At 47.3% G+C, this 13,724-nt stretch overlaps 1 protein-coding gene across 2 annotated transcripts in view; it reads right to left on the bottom strand.

The window, feature by feature from the left end:
• Positions 1–3,700: 3,700 nt before the first annotated feature.
• Positions 3,701–13,724, bottom strand: part of VWA3A (von Willebrand factor A domain containing 3A) — a 54,837-nt gene continuing 44,813 nt past the window's right edge. The window contains exons 28-36 of one of the 2 annotated variants that reach the window (XM_069569451.1): positions 12,990–13,127; positions 11,947–12,055; positions 9,067–9,211; positions 7,988–8,132; positions 7,424–7,575; positions 6,548–6,671; positions 5,197–5,294; positions 4,981–5,046; positions 3,701–4,481 (exon numbers count right to left, since the gene is read on the bottom strand). In XM_069569451.1, coding sequence (XP_069425552.1) covers positions 4,995–5,046; positions 5,197–5,294; positions 6,548–6,671; positions 7,424–7,575; positions 7,988–8,132; positions 9,067–9,211; positions 11,947–12,055; positions 12,990–13,127 — 963 coding nt within the window. In that variant the 3' untranslated portion in view covers positions 3,701–4,481; positions 4,981–4,994. Of the gene's footprint in view, positions 4,482–4,980; positions 5,047–5,196; positions 5,295–6,547; positions 6,672–7,423; positions 7,576–7,987; positions 8,133–9,066; positions 9,212–11,946; positions 12,056–12,989; positions 13,128–13,724 lie in introns of those variants that run through there. The other variant, XM_069569452.1, reaches the window with a different exon arrangement.

Raw genomic sequence — 13,724 nt, 5'->3', positions numbered from 1 at the left:
ACCACCAAGGGCTGCTTATTTTGGAGAGGGCTACTGCAGGGGCTTCACCTGTATGAACTTCCTTTGTGTGCATGGGTAGGAACGGGGAAGAGAAAAAACCTCAGCCTGCACATGCCATGTGGCAAGTGGTAAGGTGTCTTGTTCAAGTCTCACAACTCTGTTTTAGCGCTGCTTGCTTCATTAATCAGATTCAGAGAGATGAAAAGTGGTGTAGTGGGGGAGTGTAGTGGGGCAAGGCCATGGGGTCAGTTCAGTTCAGTTCAGTTCAGTCAGTCGTGTCCGACTCTTTGTGACCCCATAGCCGCAGCATGCCAGGCCTCCCTGTCCATTGGGTAAACTCATGTCCATTGAGTCGGTGATGCCATCCAACCATCTCATCCTCTGCTGTCCCCTTCTCCTCCTGCTCTCAATCTTTCCCAGCATCAGGGTCTTTTCAAATGAGTCACCTCTTTGCATCAGGTGGCCAAAGTATTGGAGTTTCAGCTTCAACATCAGTCCTTCCAATGAGCACTTAGGACTGATCTCCTTTAGGATGGACAGGTTGGATCTCCTTGCAGTCCAACGGACTCTCGAGAGTCTTCTCCAACACCGCAGTTCAAAAGCATCAGTTCTTTGGCACTCAGCTTTCTTTATAATCCAGCTCTCACATCCACACATGACTACTGGAAAAACCATAGCTTTGACGAGACGGACCTTTGTCGGCAAAGTAATGTCTCTGCTTTTTAATATGCTGTCTAGGTTGGTCATAACTTTCCTTCCAAGGAGCAAGTGTCTTTTAATTTCATGGCTGCAATTACCATCTGCAGTGATTTTGGAGCCCAAAATAATAAAGCCAGCCACTGTTTCCACTGTTTCCCCATCTATTTCCCATGAAGTGATGGGACCAGATGCCATGATCTTAGTTTTCTGAATGTTGAGTTTTAAGCTAACTTTTCACTCTCCTCTTTGGCTTTCATCAAGAGGTTCTTTAGTTCTTCTTCTCTTTCTGCCAAAAGGGTGGTGTCATCTGCATATCTGAGGTTATTGATATTTCTCCTAGAAATCTTGATTCCAGCTTGTGCTTCTTCCAGCCCAGCGTTTCTCATAATGTACTCTGCATATAAGTTAAATAAGCAGGGTGACAATATACAGCCTTGATGTACTCCTTTCCTGATTTGGAACCAGCCTGTTGTTCCATATCCAGTTCTAACTGTTGCTTCCTGACCTGCATACAGATTTCTGAAGAGGCAGGTCAGATGGTCTGGTAGTCCCACCGCTTTCAGAATTTTCCACAGTTTATTGTGATCCACACAGTCAAAGGCTTTGGCATAGTCAATAAAGCAGAAATAGATGTTTTTCTGGAACTCTCTTGCTTTTTCGACGATCCAGCAGATGTTGGCAATTTGATCTCTTGTTCCTCTGCCTTTTCTAAAGCAGCTTGAACATCTGGGGTCAGTCCTGGGCTTAAATCTTGGCTCTGTCACTTTCTCGTGTGTGTTTGGGCAGTACAGGGCTCAGTTTCCTCACCCATAAACCAGAACTGGTGTGTATTTTACAGCTGTGGTGTTGTGAGACTTGTGGCTAACAAGGTACCATAACAGAATGCCGAGTATGGTGTCTGCCCAGTCAGCACTCAACCAGTGGTAGCTGTTATCATTGTTATATGAGAGGTTGGGATTCAGTCCCAAGACCTGTGATTTGCTGCTTTGCAAACCGTGCATCTGGTCTGTCCTTCCATTCACGAAGACCAGCCTTTCCTCTCCCACCAGCAGGGCCAGAGGACTCTTGTTCTCCAGGCCCAAGTGTAGTCTCATTAGGAAAAGCATAGTTTGCAACTGTTAATAGATGTTACAGTTGAATTGTACCACCCTCAAGTTCATCAACTGAATGCCCTCAAGTTCAACTGTGCCACCCTTGAAGTCCTAAGCCCCAGCACCTCAGCATGTGACCCTAGTTGGGAAGAGTCATTGCAGATGTAATTAAAGATGAGGTCATACGGGAGTATGGCCCTAGCCCAGTATGACTGGCATCCTTATAAAAATGGGGACTCTGGACACAGACATGCGCATAGGAGAGCATCATGGGAAGATCGGAAGCATGCTGCCGGAAGCAAGGAACTGGTAGAAGCCAGGAGAGAGGCTTGTTCCAGGCCTTTCCCAGTGCCTTCGGAGGGAGCACTGTACTTTGATTTCGGACTTCCAGCCTCCAGAGCTGGAGACAACACTTCAGCCACTCAGTCTGTGGTACTTTGTCTCGACAGCCTGAGTGACATAACACAGTGACCGCGGGTTGCTTTCTCCGCACGGATGGGGATGACGTAGAGGGCAGCTGTCCAAGACAGAGACCAGACTGATATCCACTGTGGCAGGGACTCTAGTCACTGCTGTCTCCCTGGGCCGGTACAGAGCCTGGCCAAAGGCATGGCTTGTCAACCTTTAGTAAACTGTTTTTAAACAGTTTGATGAATTTTTACTTATTAATGTAACCACCACCAGACTGAGATACAGCCCTGCGGCTCCAACACACACAAGGTAATCACTTCTGACTTCTATCACCAACAATAGTTATGCCTATTCTTTTTTTTTGGTACTTCTCACACTTTGTGGGATCCTAGCTCCCCAATCAGGGATTGAACCCAGGCCCACGGCAGTGAAAGCACCGAGTCTTAACCCCTGGACCACCAGGGAAGTCCCCAGTTTTGACTACTCTCGAACTTCATATAAATGGGACTGCAGTGTATGTGCTCTTTTGTGTCTGGTTTCTTTTGCCCAATTTGTTCATAAAAGCTTGCTGAATATAGCTATTCATTCTTTTTACATTGATGTGTACTATTCCGCTCCAAATATGTATCACAATCTATCTGTCCATTCTACCACTGATGGGCGTTTAATTAGTTTCCACATTCTGACTCTTACGAATAAAGATGTTATAAGCATTCTTATATATGTCTTCTGTCAAACGTGGGCACTTGTTTCTCTAGGAGTGGAACTGCTGGCAGAGAGGAAGCATACTTTTAAAAATCTTTATTTAATTAATTTATTTATTTTTGGCTGCACTGGGCCCTTGTTGCTACCTGCAGGACTTCTCTAGTTGCCAAGAGCAGGGGCTACTCCCTAGTTGGGTGTGGCTATTCTCTCACTGCGGTGGCCTTCTCTTGCTGTGCGGCATGGGCTCTATTGGCTTGGGTTTCCGCAGTGGTGGTGCATGGCCTTAGCTGCCCTGTGGCACGTGGAATCCTCCTGGACCAGGGATTGAACCTGTGTCCCTTCCATTGGCAGGAGGATTTTTAACCATTGGCTCACCAGAGAAGTGCATATGTTTTACTTTAGTCCATATATTTTACTTTAGCAAAAATTGCCAAGTAGTTTTCCAGACTGGTTGGATCAGTTTACACTGCCCTATTTCCACCCCAGCAACGTGTGAGAGTTCCAGTTGCTCCCTATCTTGATACTGTCAGTCTTTATTTTTAACCATTCTAGTGGATGTTGTGGTGGTTCTCACTGTAGTTTTATTTTGCATTCCACTGATGGATAGGGCTGTTGAGCACCTATATATACACCTATATTCATATACATAAAGTTAATTTATATCTGTTTGAAACTTTTGTCCATTGAAAAGAGTTAAGATGTTTATCTTTTGATTTGGAGTTCATATATCTAGAAATGAGTCTTCTTTTTAAGTGTGATTTTAATTTTATAGAAAAAATAAAAATTGCACACAATTTGAATATGTAAGTTTGTAATATCTAAAATAAGTTAGCTGTTACATGATACAAGAGCTAAAAGTATAAAAAATACTAGAAAGACCATGATCACAGTTTTTTTTAAGATGCAAATAAAATAAACATAGCTACATAGAAAAGCTCATATACCACTTTCTCATTAAAAAAGTTAAAAACATAGATGAGTCTTTTAATAAAGTTTATCTCACCAAAAATTTACACACAGACACACGCCACAATGATCACATCAGTTTAAAAGTACCTTTGATCCTATTAATTATATAAAAGCAATTTTCTGTGTCTTAGAAATGACCCCCGATGACACATTCATTTCGTGTGTCCACAGTGGGGCTGGCCCAGAAGATCCAGCCCAGTTTTCACAGGCTTGAGCCTAGCATTTGCTCTGGATTGGGCTCCAGAGCAGACTGCAGTCCAGTTTGCTTGAGCAGGGGTGGGGGTGGCGGTGAGACTCATTTATTTCTTCTTCTTCCAGGATGGGCTGATGCTGAGTCTGTGTTGCATCCGTGGATTAAGGTGGTGGGAAAGCGCAGAGCAAAGAGGATCGGGGCCGAAATGATCCCATCCGGCCGGTCTCCAGAGCGGGGCTCTCATAACTAAGCGGCAAGCTCGCAGTTTACTACGTGTCTGCCACATGGCAGGTTCTGGGGACCCAGAGATGGTTAGGACACCAGCCTCATCCTGCGGGAGCTCATGGTCAGGGAGAAGAGACAAAGAAGCCAGGAAGCACGATGTGGCCTGCTAAGTGTAGTAAGTGCTACCACTAAAAAGAAAGATGAGTGGTCAGAATGCTATGGGGGGAAGGCTGGAGGCTCCCAGCTCTTGATGGATCCCAGGGGCATCTTTGCAGAGAACCTGACGCCATTTGCACTGTGCCTTGATGCATGAGGAGGAGTCACCAGGCAGAAGGTGGCAGAAGGGTGCTCCAAACAGGGGGCTTGGAGTCCTTGCAGGACTTCCAGCAAGGAACGGTCTTGTGACTGAAGTGCAGGGTGTGTTGGGGACAAGGCAGGAACATTAGGGTTGACCCAGGGATAGACAGCTTTCCTCTTGCAGCTTCCAGGGAGTCCTGGTGCCTGATCTGCTGATCTGGCGGTTACAGCTTTCCAGAGCACCTTGTGCTCACAGCAAGTATGTGGTTCTTTGTAGGATGGCCTTTCTATGTAGAGGAATCCTTGTTTCTGATCCCTCCCCATGGTTACTGCTGTCCACAAAGCAGAGCATGCTGCCTGGCTTGCACAGGGTTTGTCCCCTCCTCTTACCTGAGAACGCTTCTCTAAAAAAGAGTGACCTTCGGTTCTGGGTTGTTTTTCTTCTGGAGTTGGGACCTAGTGAACAGGAGATGAAGGAAGATGCCCAGATTTCTGGACCTGGCACGCAGGAGCTCTTGGGGCAAGGGTGTCATGACTGGGGTGGGGCCCAGGTCTGGGTGGGCTAGAGCTATGAGGCAGGGGAGAGGGCCTACTTGAAGGGCATACCTGATGGATTGGGCCTGCCAGAGGAAGCCTCTGGCCTTGGTGATCTCCTGCGCCAATCTCCTTAAATCATCTCCTTCAAATAGTGGCAGCGCAGGATCCTTGAAAGAGGGAAATGAGTCTGAAGTTAGATCCATTAAATGACTGGGTGGGACATGAAAATTCAAAATCTCAGGAGAAGAATTTTAGAGTGAACTCAGTTCAGCCTTCCTCCCAGTGTAGGAAATCTTGTGGGCCTCAGATTGCATGTTTCCAGAGACAGAGAGCTTACTATTTGTCAAGGCAGTCATTCTGTAAAGGGGACACTTTGCAATAAGATGTCTGAGAGTCAGTGGAAACTAAGATGGGCCCTGGACTTCACTGAAGTCAGCACTGCTCTGCCCTGTAGAACAGAAGTGGCATATACACCTTATCTCACTGTCAACCAGTAAAACCTATCCAGCACCTTCTCTATTTCTTCTAGTAAAACAGCTCCACAGACATACCTTTTTCTTATGTCAACTAATTAAATTCCAGAGCTTAGCCTTAAAAATACAAATTCTCACAATTAATAAGAGAATCTAAGAGAGATGAAAGTGTTCCTTCTCCCTGGAAACGGTAGTGGCAATGGTCCCACTCTGCACCCAGAAACTATTCAAAGAATCTGATTTGATAAGGCATTAAACAGAGAACCTTCCCAATATCATCAAGTGTGTTTTCCTTGTGTGTAGGATATGGATGAATATTTATTACTCTTACTTGTTCTGACCTCTATATCATTAGTAATATCTGCCCCCAAACTGTTACTCAAACAAAGAAATCATGCAAAGCACTCAACTTCAAAAATTTTGCCATGTCCTGTGACAGTAAAGTTTAATTAAAAAAAAAATCTAGAATTCTCATTGATTGTTCTACTGGATGATTTGTTGGCCTAGAAATGTTATAATTCACAGCAGCACATCCCTAGAAGGTATGAATAGATACATAATCTTTCTAGCAGGTTGTAAAATCTTATTCCATATGTGTGATAAAATCTACGACTTTACTATATTTACTTTTAACAGATCACACATTTGAATATCTGTACTTTAATGAATTTATGGTGAGAAGACAGAAACATCCAGGAATTAAAGCACAGAACTTAGGAGCGTGGATGTCTGGACTCCAAGCTTTACCATTTACTCTGACTTTAGGTGTATTCCTAAACCTGGCTGAGCCTGTTCGTTCATCTGTTAAATGGGTACAGTAATGGTTGGTAGGATTAAAAGAGATAATTTACAAAGAGCTAATTGTTGGTTAGGAAGAAAAAAACCACACTTGTTGACATTGTATTGCACCGTTTCAACAGAACTCACCCCGCGGCTTTACAACCTACCCTTTGGTGGATGAAGCCCCTGGTCAGCAGGCCCTGCATTTCGAGAAGCAAGTCCTCACCAACAGGGCAGTGATAGCGCCCCCCGGTGAGGGCGGCCAGGTCTCTCAAGAAGCTAGCAGCAGTCCTGTGGGGAGGAACAGGGGGCTGGGGTCAGGCCCATCAAGCTCTCTGTGAGCCCCCAGCCCCTGGAGAAGTCACGTCAGTGGGGTAATGGGTCTTGGACCCTGAGGCTGTGTGCTCTTGGGACCGTGTCATGATCACAAGCCCGCTCTCCAGGATGGTTTTTGGGTGGCAGTGGTGCTGCTGTGTGAATTGTATTCACCGTATCAGGGTCGCCCTCTGAGCACATGGCCCCATTCCTTGATCTGTCCAGGGCTGACTATGTGTCTGGCCTGGCAGGGATACACTGTGCCTTTTACGGAGCTCGTGGTTTGGACAGAGAGATTAAATATGAATGTACGTAATCACAGCTTTGCCAATTACATTAAATTTTTTTTTTCAGAAGGAGCTGAATCTCTCGTTTGACACATGTTCTTTCTTCTATGGTGATTGTTTATGGAAATAGCCATAGCTACTTTACACTTTTACCCCTGAATATTCACAAATGTGCCCCCAAGAAAGACGAAGTGGGAGAACACAGCGTGTGACTGGGAACCAGTGCAAGTCTGTTTCTACACTGGAGAAAGTCGGGGTGCCCTGCTGACGGGTAGGCAGGGTTTCAGTGGGGTTCCCTCTCTGGTGCAATGCCTGCTCAGGGGCCTCCTAGTGGCTGACCCACGGGACTTGGGCCCAGGATGGCTCAGCTCACGGCCACGTGCCCCTCAGACACGTGGCGGTAGGTAAGTGGTGCAACTCGGCTGCCTCCTCGTTGCCCACCTGCAAGAGCAGTCCACGGAGATGGTGTGCACTTTGATGTCTCTCTTCTCCTTGAGTCTCTGGACTTCACTGAGAATAAGGCTGCAGCTTGTGTCTGGCTTCCCGTCAGTCAGGAGGTATAGTCCTTCTACATCAGGAAAACTGAAAGCTTTCTGAAAGAGCACATAGGCTGTCTGGCTCAGAGGAGGGGCCAACCAGGATGCAGAAACCACGGACCTGCTATCCCCAAGTCTGCTTGGATCCCACCAACTTGTCATTAAGACTGTGAGCCTCCCCTTTCACTTAATGACAGACCGGGAAGCTGCTGAAGTTTAGGAAAAAGAATGCCGCTCACTCCAGAGCTGGTTAACCCCAAGCAAGTCATTTAACCTCTCTGAGCCTCTGCGTCGTCATTTATAAAGTCAGAAATTCGAGAAACTCATTCTCACTGGATTGTTGGGAAGATGCAGTGATTGAACACTTAGTAAATTCCAAAGTGCTCTCTGTAAACTCTAAAGCATCATGCAATGTCAGGATTAGGGGTTAGGACAGTATTTCTGGGTTGGGCTTGGTGGTGGAACTTGCCAGCAGTGCTTGCAAGACTGAGGTGCTCCCCTGAGCGTGCAGGCAGGTCACCCACTGCATGGCCTTGTGACAAGCTGCGTCTGTGGTCTCCACCAGAGAGTCCTGCCACGGCTGTAGGCCCTCTGCAAAGCTGAGCAGGTTAAAACTGGGAAACAGGGAGAAGTGGCGGGTGGAGAGAGGGAAAAGAGATTTTTTAGCATGCGCCAGTCTATATTGAGGGCTTCACTGATGGCTCAGTGGTAAAAAATCCACCTGCAACGCAGGAGACGTGGGTCTGATCCCTGGGTCAGGGAAGATTCTCTGGAGGAGGAAATGGCAACACGTTCCAGTATTCTTGCTTGAAAAACTCCATAGACAGAGGAGCCTGGCCGGCTACAGTGCATAGGGTCACAAAGAGTCAGACACGACTGAGCATGCGTGCAGTCTATTTTGATCTTGGGGGAGTAACCTCCATGAGGACACATGCTTATCCCTGAAGACCCTACAGCAAGCCCTGGGCCCCCTGCAGACCAACCGAGTTTGAGAAGGTACACGGTGAAAATTCTAGATGCAGACAGATTTAAATCCGCACTCAGTAATTGCTACTTAGTAGTTATACGACCTTGGGCAAATGACTTAATCTCTAAGCCCTTGTTTCCTTTTCTGAAGAATGGGGATAATAACAGGATCATTGTGCAGGCTGAATGACCTCATGCGTGTAAAGTGCTTGGCACAAGGAAAGAGCTCTATAAATGCCTGCTCATTTTAATATTAAGGCAAGAATGAGTCCCAGCCTGGGGTCTGAGTTTCCAACTGTCCCTCTGGGGTCAACCCTTCTGGGTAGAGAGAACAAACCACACCAAACCCTCTCTTGAAAAATCCACAGTTCAAGGCGGCCTGGTGGTTCCTCTGATCTGTCACTGGACCTGAGACGATTTCTAAAAACCACTTCTGCAATAGAAGGCAGTGTTCCTTCCCGCTATTCAGCTGAGCAGTTTGGAACCCTCCAGGCCCTTTGGAAGTGGTCTTGGCCAGGGAAGCATCCAGAACTATCACTTGGATCTTCTTGCCCCAATCTACATGCAACCCCTGCCTCTTACCTGTCACAGTGCTTCCGCAGCTGTTCCCATATCAGCAGGGTAAGCTCCGCCTTCACCTGTTGCAGGTAGTGGCCCATGGATCCCGACGTGTCCAGCAGGATGCACACTTTGCTCTCCAAAATGACACCGAACAGTCGGCGGCTGCCTGCTCCAGGGTGGGTGGGGGCAGAGGCCAGGAAGGAGCGAGGGTGGTTTTTCCCACTGCAGCTATCAAATACACCACACCCACCGCCTGACCGTTTGTGGATCAGATGTGAACCCGCCGGGAGATAGCCTCTGTGGTGTTGCTAGAATGGTCACCATCCAAAGGCAGAGCAGGTCAGTGGCCTGGGCTTTGGGAGGTCAAGGTTTCCGCTATGACTTTGCCGGAGATTACCTGATTATAACCTCCCTGGGCTTGAGCTTCCTCACCCCTAATGTTAGGTGATTGAGTTAAGTGATGTCACAGCACTGTTTGGGGCTGGAAGCAACATTACAGAACAGAGAATCTGTACATTGGTCAACAGAAATCAAGTGAGCATCCACTGTGTGCCCGGCGCTGAGCAAAGTGCAGTGGAGATGAGGGAGGCTCCCTGCCTTCACGGAGCTGCCAGTCGGTAAAGGAAAACAGATGTTATACTAACAGCTACCACTCTGCTGACGGTTCTGACAAACTTACAGGCACGCACACTGGGGAGAATCTGAAACTGATGGATGTGGGGTGGGGGGCAGACAATCTACGGCTGAAGGATGAGGAGCAGTGGCCAAGGAGAGGAGGTATGTGTGGAGCAGACAGACTGAGAAAAGCTCTGAGTGGGAGAAGAGTGTGCCATGGTTGGACAGAGATAAAGCTGGAGCGGCTGGTACAGGATTTGGGAATTATCCCAAGAGGAAACAGAGGGTCAGTGACTTGCCCATGGTCACACAGCCTGGCAGCGAAGCCGAGATTCATATCCAGGTCCTCTGATCCACATTTTAAGGCAACAGCTAGCCCCAGCCCTTCTGGTGCCCCAAGGCTAAATGGAAGTAACACGGAGGAAGCCAAAGAGCAGAAGATGGCGTGTCAAGTGTTCCTAAATCACACTTCAGATCTCACTGGAGGCAGGAGTAGGAAAAATGGAAACCTGCTGCAAAACGGGCTCACTGCTCTCCAGGAAAAGGCCGCCTGAGCTGGCTGGACCCAGCACCTAGGAATCTTCCAGGACTCACGTGCGGTATTCTCTGGCAATGCTCATGGCCACATGAGGATGGGAGGGGAGCCATCCTAAAGCGTGGGGGATGTTCTGTGAGTACAGCCAGCCAGCTGTCAAGGGGCCTCCCACACAAAAGGCCGGCCGATCCATCCTGGGAACCAGACAGTGGAAGGGAACACCGTGCAAGCCACTGAGCCCTGCGGTTGTCTCCCTAATCTAACTCTGCTTTCTTCCTCTGTCTCCATCATCACTAACCTTCCCAGTTATCCTATTCTTATCTCCTGGATTCCTACTAGGTTCCCCTGATTGCACTCCATCCCCTCAACAATTGCTGTCCACACAGCAACCAGAGAGATTGGTTGTAACTTGATCACATTTCCCTTATTTAAAACCTCAGTGTCTTCCCGTTGCTCTTAAGATAAAATCTAGGCCATGGCTTCATCTTCTCGGGATGGATGCACCCTTTACTCTCAGCCAATCTGGCTTCCTTTCAGTCTTTGTACTCAGCCTGGTCCCCTGTTGAGCAGCTCAGCCACGTCCTGAGAGTCTTCTCTTTGCTCAGGTGATGTCTATTCATTCTTCAGATCACCTCCTCAGGGAAGCCCTTCATGATCTTCCTGTGCAGGCCCACTGCCCCCTCTCCCTGCACCATGCCTGTCTCCACCTTACACTCGTCATCACTGTTCTTTGGGTAACATCCTTCTCCTCTGGACCGTATGCTCCATGAGCTCAGGGACCACATGGGGTGTTTCCTCTACCACCTCCCCAGCATGGAGCGGGAGAACGACACTATTTGCTGAATAATGAATGAGTGAATCAGTGCAGCATCCTCTGGGTATGTTTTGAGGTGTTAGATGGTGTTGGGTGTGTAGCTCTCTGTGATGTGGGGGTGCAACTCGTACTACACCAGGAGTGACTGCACAGCTGGCCTTCTCACTCTCCCAGCAGGAAGTGTGTGTCAGAGTGGGGAGCGCACAGAATGTTACTGTTGCCCCACATTCAGCCTCTGACTTGACAGCTGCATCTGGGACTTGCAGCCCCCTCCAGAGGCTTTGGAGAGCTGTGGCAGACCATGGACTGTTTATACCAGGTTTTACTGCAGAGGACTGGACTTAATGAATCTGCACAGGAGCCCGAGTGGCCCACACTGGGATGCTTCTTCCTATTATCCCAGGAACTCTCCGGGCCCAAAAGCCTAAACACCTTCCCGTTCAGTTCTAGCCAACCGCCCGGCCTTTTGGACTTGATGCTGCAGACCATCCTGATTCCTCCTGAAGCTGCCTCTAGGATGTGAGTCTGGCTCCCAGCCAGCCCGGCCACTGGCCTCTCCAGAGGGTCCTCAGTGCTCTCTATAAAGAATAGGAGCATCCTCTCTGCTGGAGACCCTCCTATCTCTACCTTCATGGACCAGTTCTTTGGAGCCCAATCAATGCTAAATTGAGGCTCCCGAGGGCCGGCCCCTCAGTCACACCCAGGAGGTGGGGTCTGGGAGGCCTCTTGGATAGACCTGGTTCTCTCTGATGCTCTGGTCCGTGCTCCACCTCCTGTTATCCAGCACAATGCCTGACCTCTGAACCCAGAAGTCATGTTGCTGCTGGGTGACAGTTTGTGAGTGCTTAGTCTTGGAAGGAGTGACCCTGGGGTCCCTGGGGTTGCCCTCCCCCTTCCCTTCATGCCCCCCGCCCTCCAGGACAGCGGGCAGTCTCACCAGACAGCAGCCATTGCAGCCTCTGGATGTAGCGGCGCATCAGCTTGTCCAGGTGTGTGATGTACACCTCCATTTCCCGGGGGGTGCACTCAATGTGTCTCACTGTCCCCTGGATTAAAGCAAGCAAAGAAAAATACTCCCCTGACAGCTCTTTCTTCATATCCCCATCACCCCCAAAACAGTTTAGTCTATTGTGGTTCACAATTTTTGCAACATTGTAAAAGCATACATTTTTGTTTGTTTGTTTAAAAGCTTTTTTTTTTTTCTTTTATTAAACTATCAAATGCAAGGGTTTAGGCAGATATGGGGGAATTGGGATGATGGTTTTTGTGTCAAATGTGGTCACTGTCATAACTAAAAACTAAAATAGTCTCTCTAAATTTTAAATAGAAAACCCTTAATGGTAGAATGGGAGGTCGATATATTTTACATTAAAAGATGACTTCGGATGGAGGAGGCAGACAGTGTGATTAAACTCCCATGAAACTTGTATGGTGGATAATTTTTAGCTTTACAGTTGACAATGTCACATTAAAGGGTAAGGAGAGAAAATGTTTTTTTTTTTTTTTAAAGCAGGATTAGATTTTAATTTTGTACTAAATATACCTGTTCCAGTGTCAGATAAATTAAAAAACTACATCAAAACTAGGAAATAGAGAAGCTCCCCTGATCTTTTGCCATAACCCCTGTTTCTGGCCATCTTAACAGAACCACCATCAGAATCGGGGTAGAGTTCTTATTGGTGAGTATTCTAGCCACTGGCCTGTGATCTCAGCAACTGTAACTAATTCTCACCCCAGTGAGTCCCTAGAACCTTGACCATGGTCTCAGGCATTCTGAGGGGCTGGCTTTTCTTCCAGCAGGGCTCTGTATCCTATTCCTTGAGGGAAATCCCCCTTTGGGGGGGTTGGGGTTCTTAGCAGGAGGAATAAAAGCTGGGGGCTCATACATTCGTGTGGACTTTCCCCTAACACACGCAGCCATCTGTGTCTGAGAAGAGACAGAAGCTGGGAGTGAAAAAAACAAAACCAATCTCGACTTACATTGATCTCTATGCTGGGGAAGACACTGCAGTATTTGGCTGATGCCGACGTCTGTACTGATTTTTGATGAGTGCAGTTGGGACCAAGGTATCTGGAGACCTCCATCTTTAGTTTCTTTAGCCCATAATTTGCTACCCACTTTGGAATAAAGGAAAGAATGATTATCTTGGGTAATTTTGGCTTAATGGAATGATTGACTCATCTTTCAAAAACTTCATGTTTGAAATCTGTCTTGTATCTGAAATGTGGGGTTTCCCAGGTCCTCACCGAGACTACCTCATATGCACATTCCTGCCCTGGTGCAGGAGAGAGATTCAAAGAAATATGGGAACCAGGGAACAAAATTTACTGAGGACTTACTTACTCCCTGTCTGGTGAACCCTCTGGCTTCTTCCATTTCCATTCCAGCCTCTTCCATGAAACTTGAATGGAAACCCTGATTGGTCTCAAGTTTAGATCAATCAAGATATCACAATAAGAGATACAAGAATGATCAGGTTTAAAGCAATCAGCGTATGGCATCCAGGACTGGACAAATTAGAACCAAGCTCAGACTAACTGATGGTTGCCAGAAGAAAAGATATTCCTATCTTTGGATCTGAACAAGAAGGGGGGTTTCTGGTACTTGCATCCAAAAGGATCTGATACCACTAAGGGCTTTACACAAAATATACTTCAATTAATCACCAATCCTATTAAGTACAAGAGTCTTCATTTTATAAATGAAGACACTGA

The sequence above is a fragment of the Ovis canadensis genome, chromosome 24 (genome assembly GCF_042477335.2).
Source record: "Ovis canadensis isolate MfBH-ARS-UI-01 breed Bighorn chromosome 24, ARS-UI_OviCan_v2, whole genome shotgun sequence".
Classification (NCBI taxonomy): Eukaryota; Metazoa; Chordata; class Mammalia; order Artiodactyla; family Bovidae; genus Ovis; species Ovis canadensis.
Note: the sequence above shows the minus strand (reverse complement) of the source record. Positions and strands in the feature narration are given on the sequence as shown.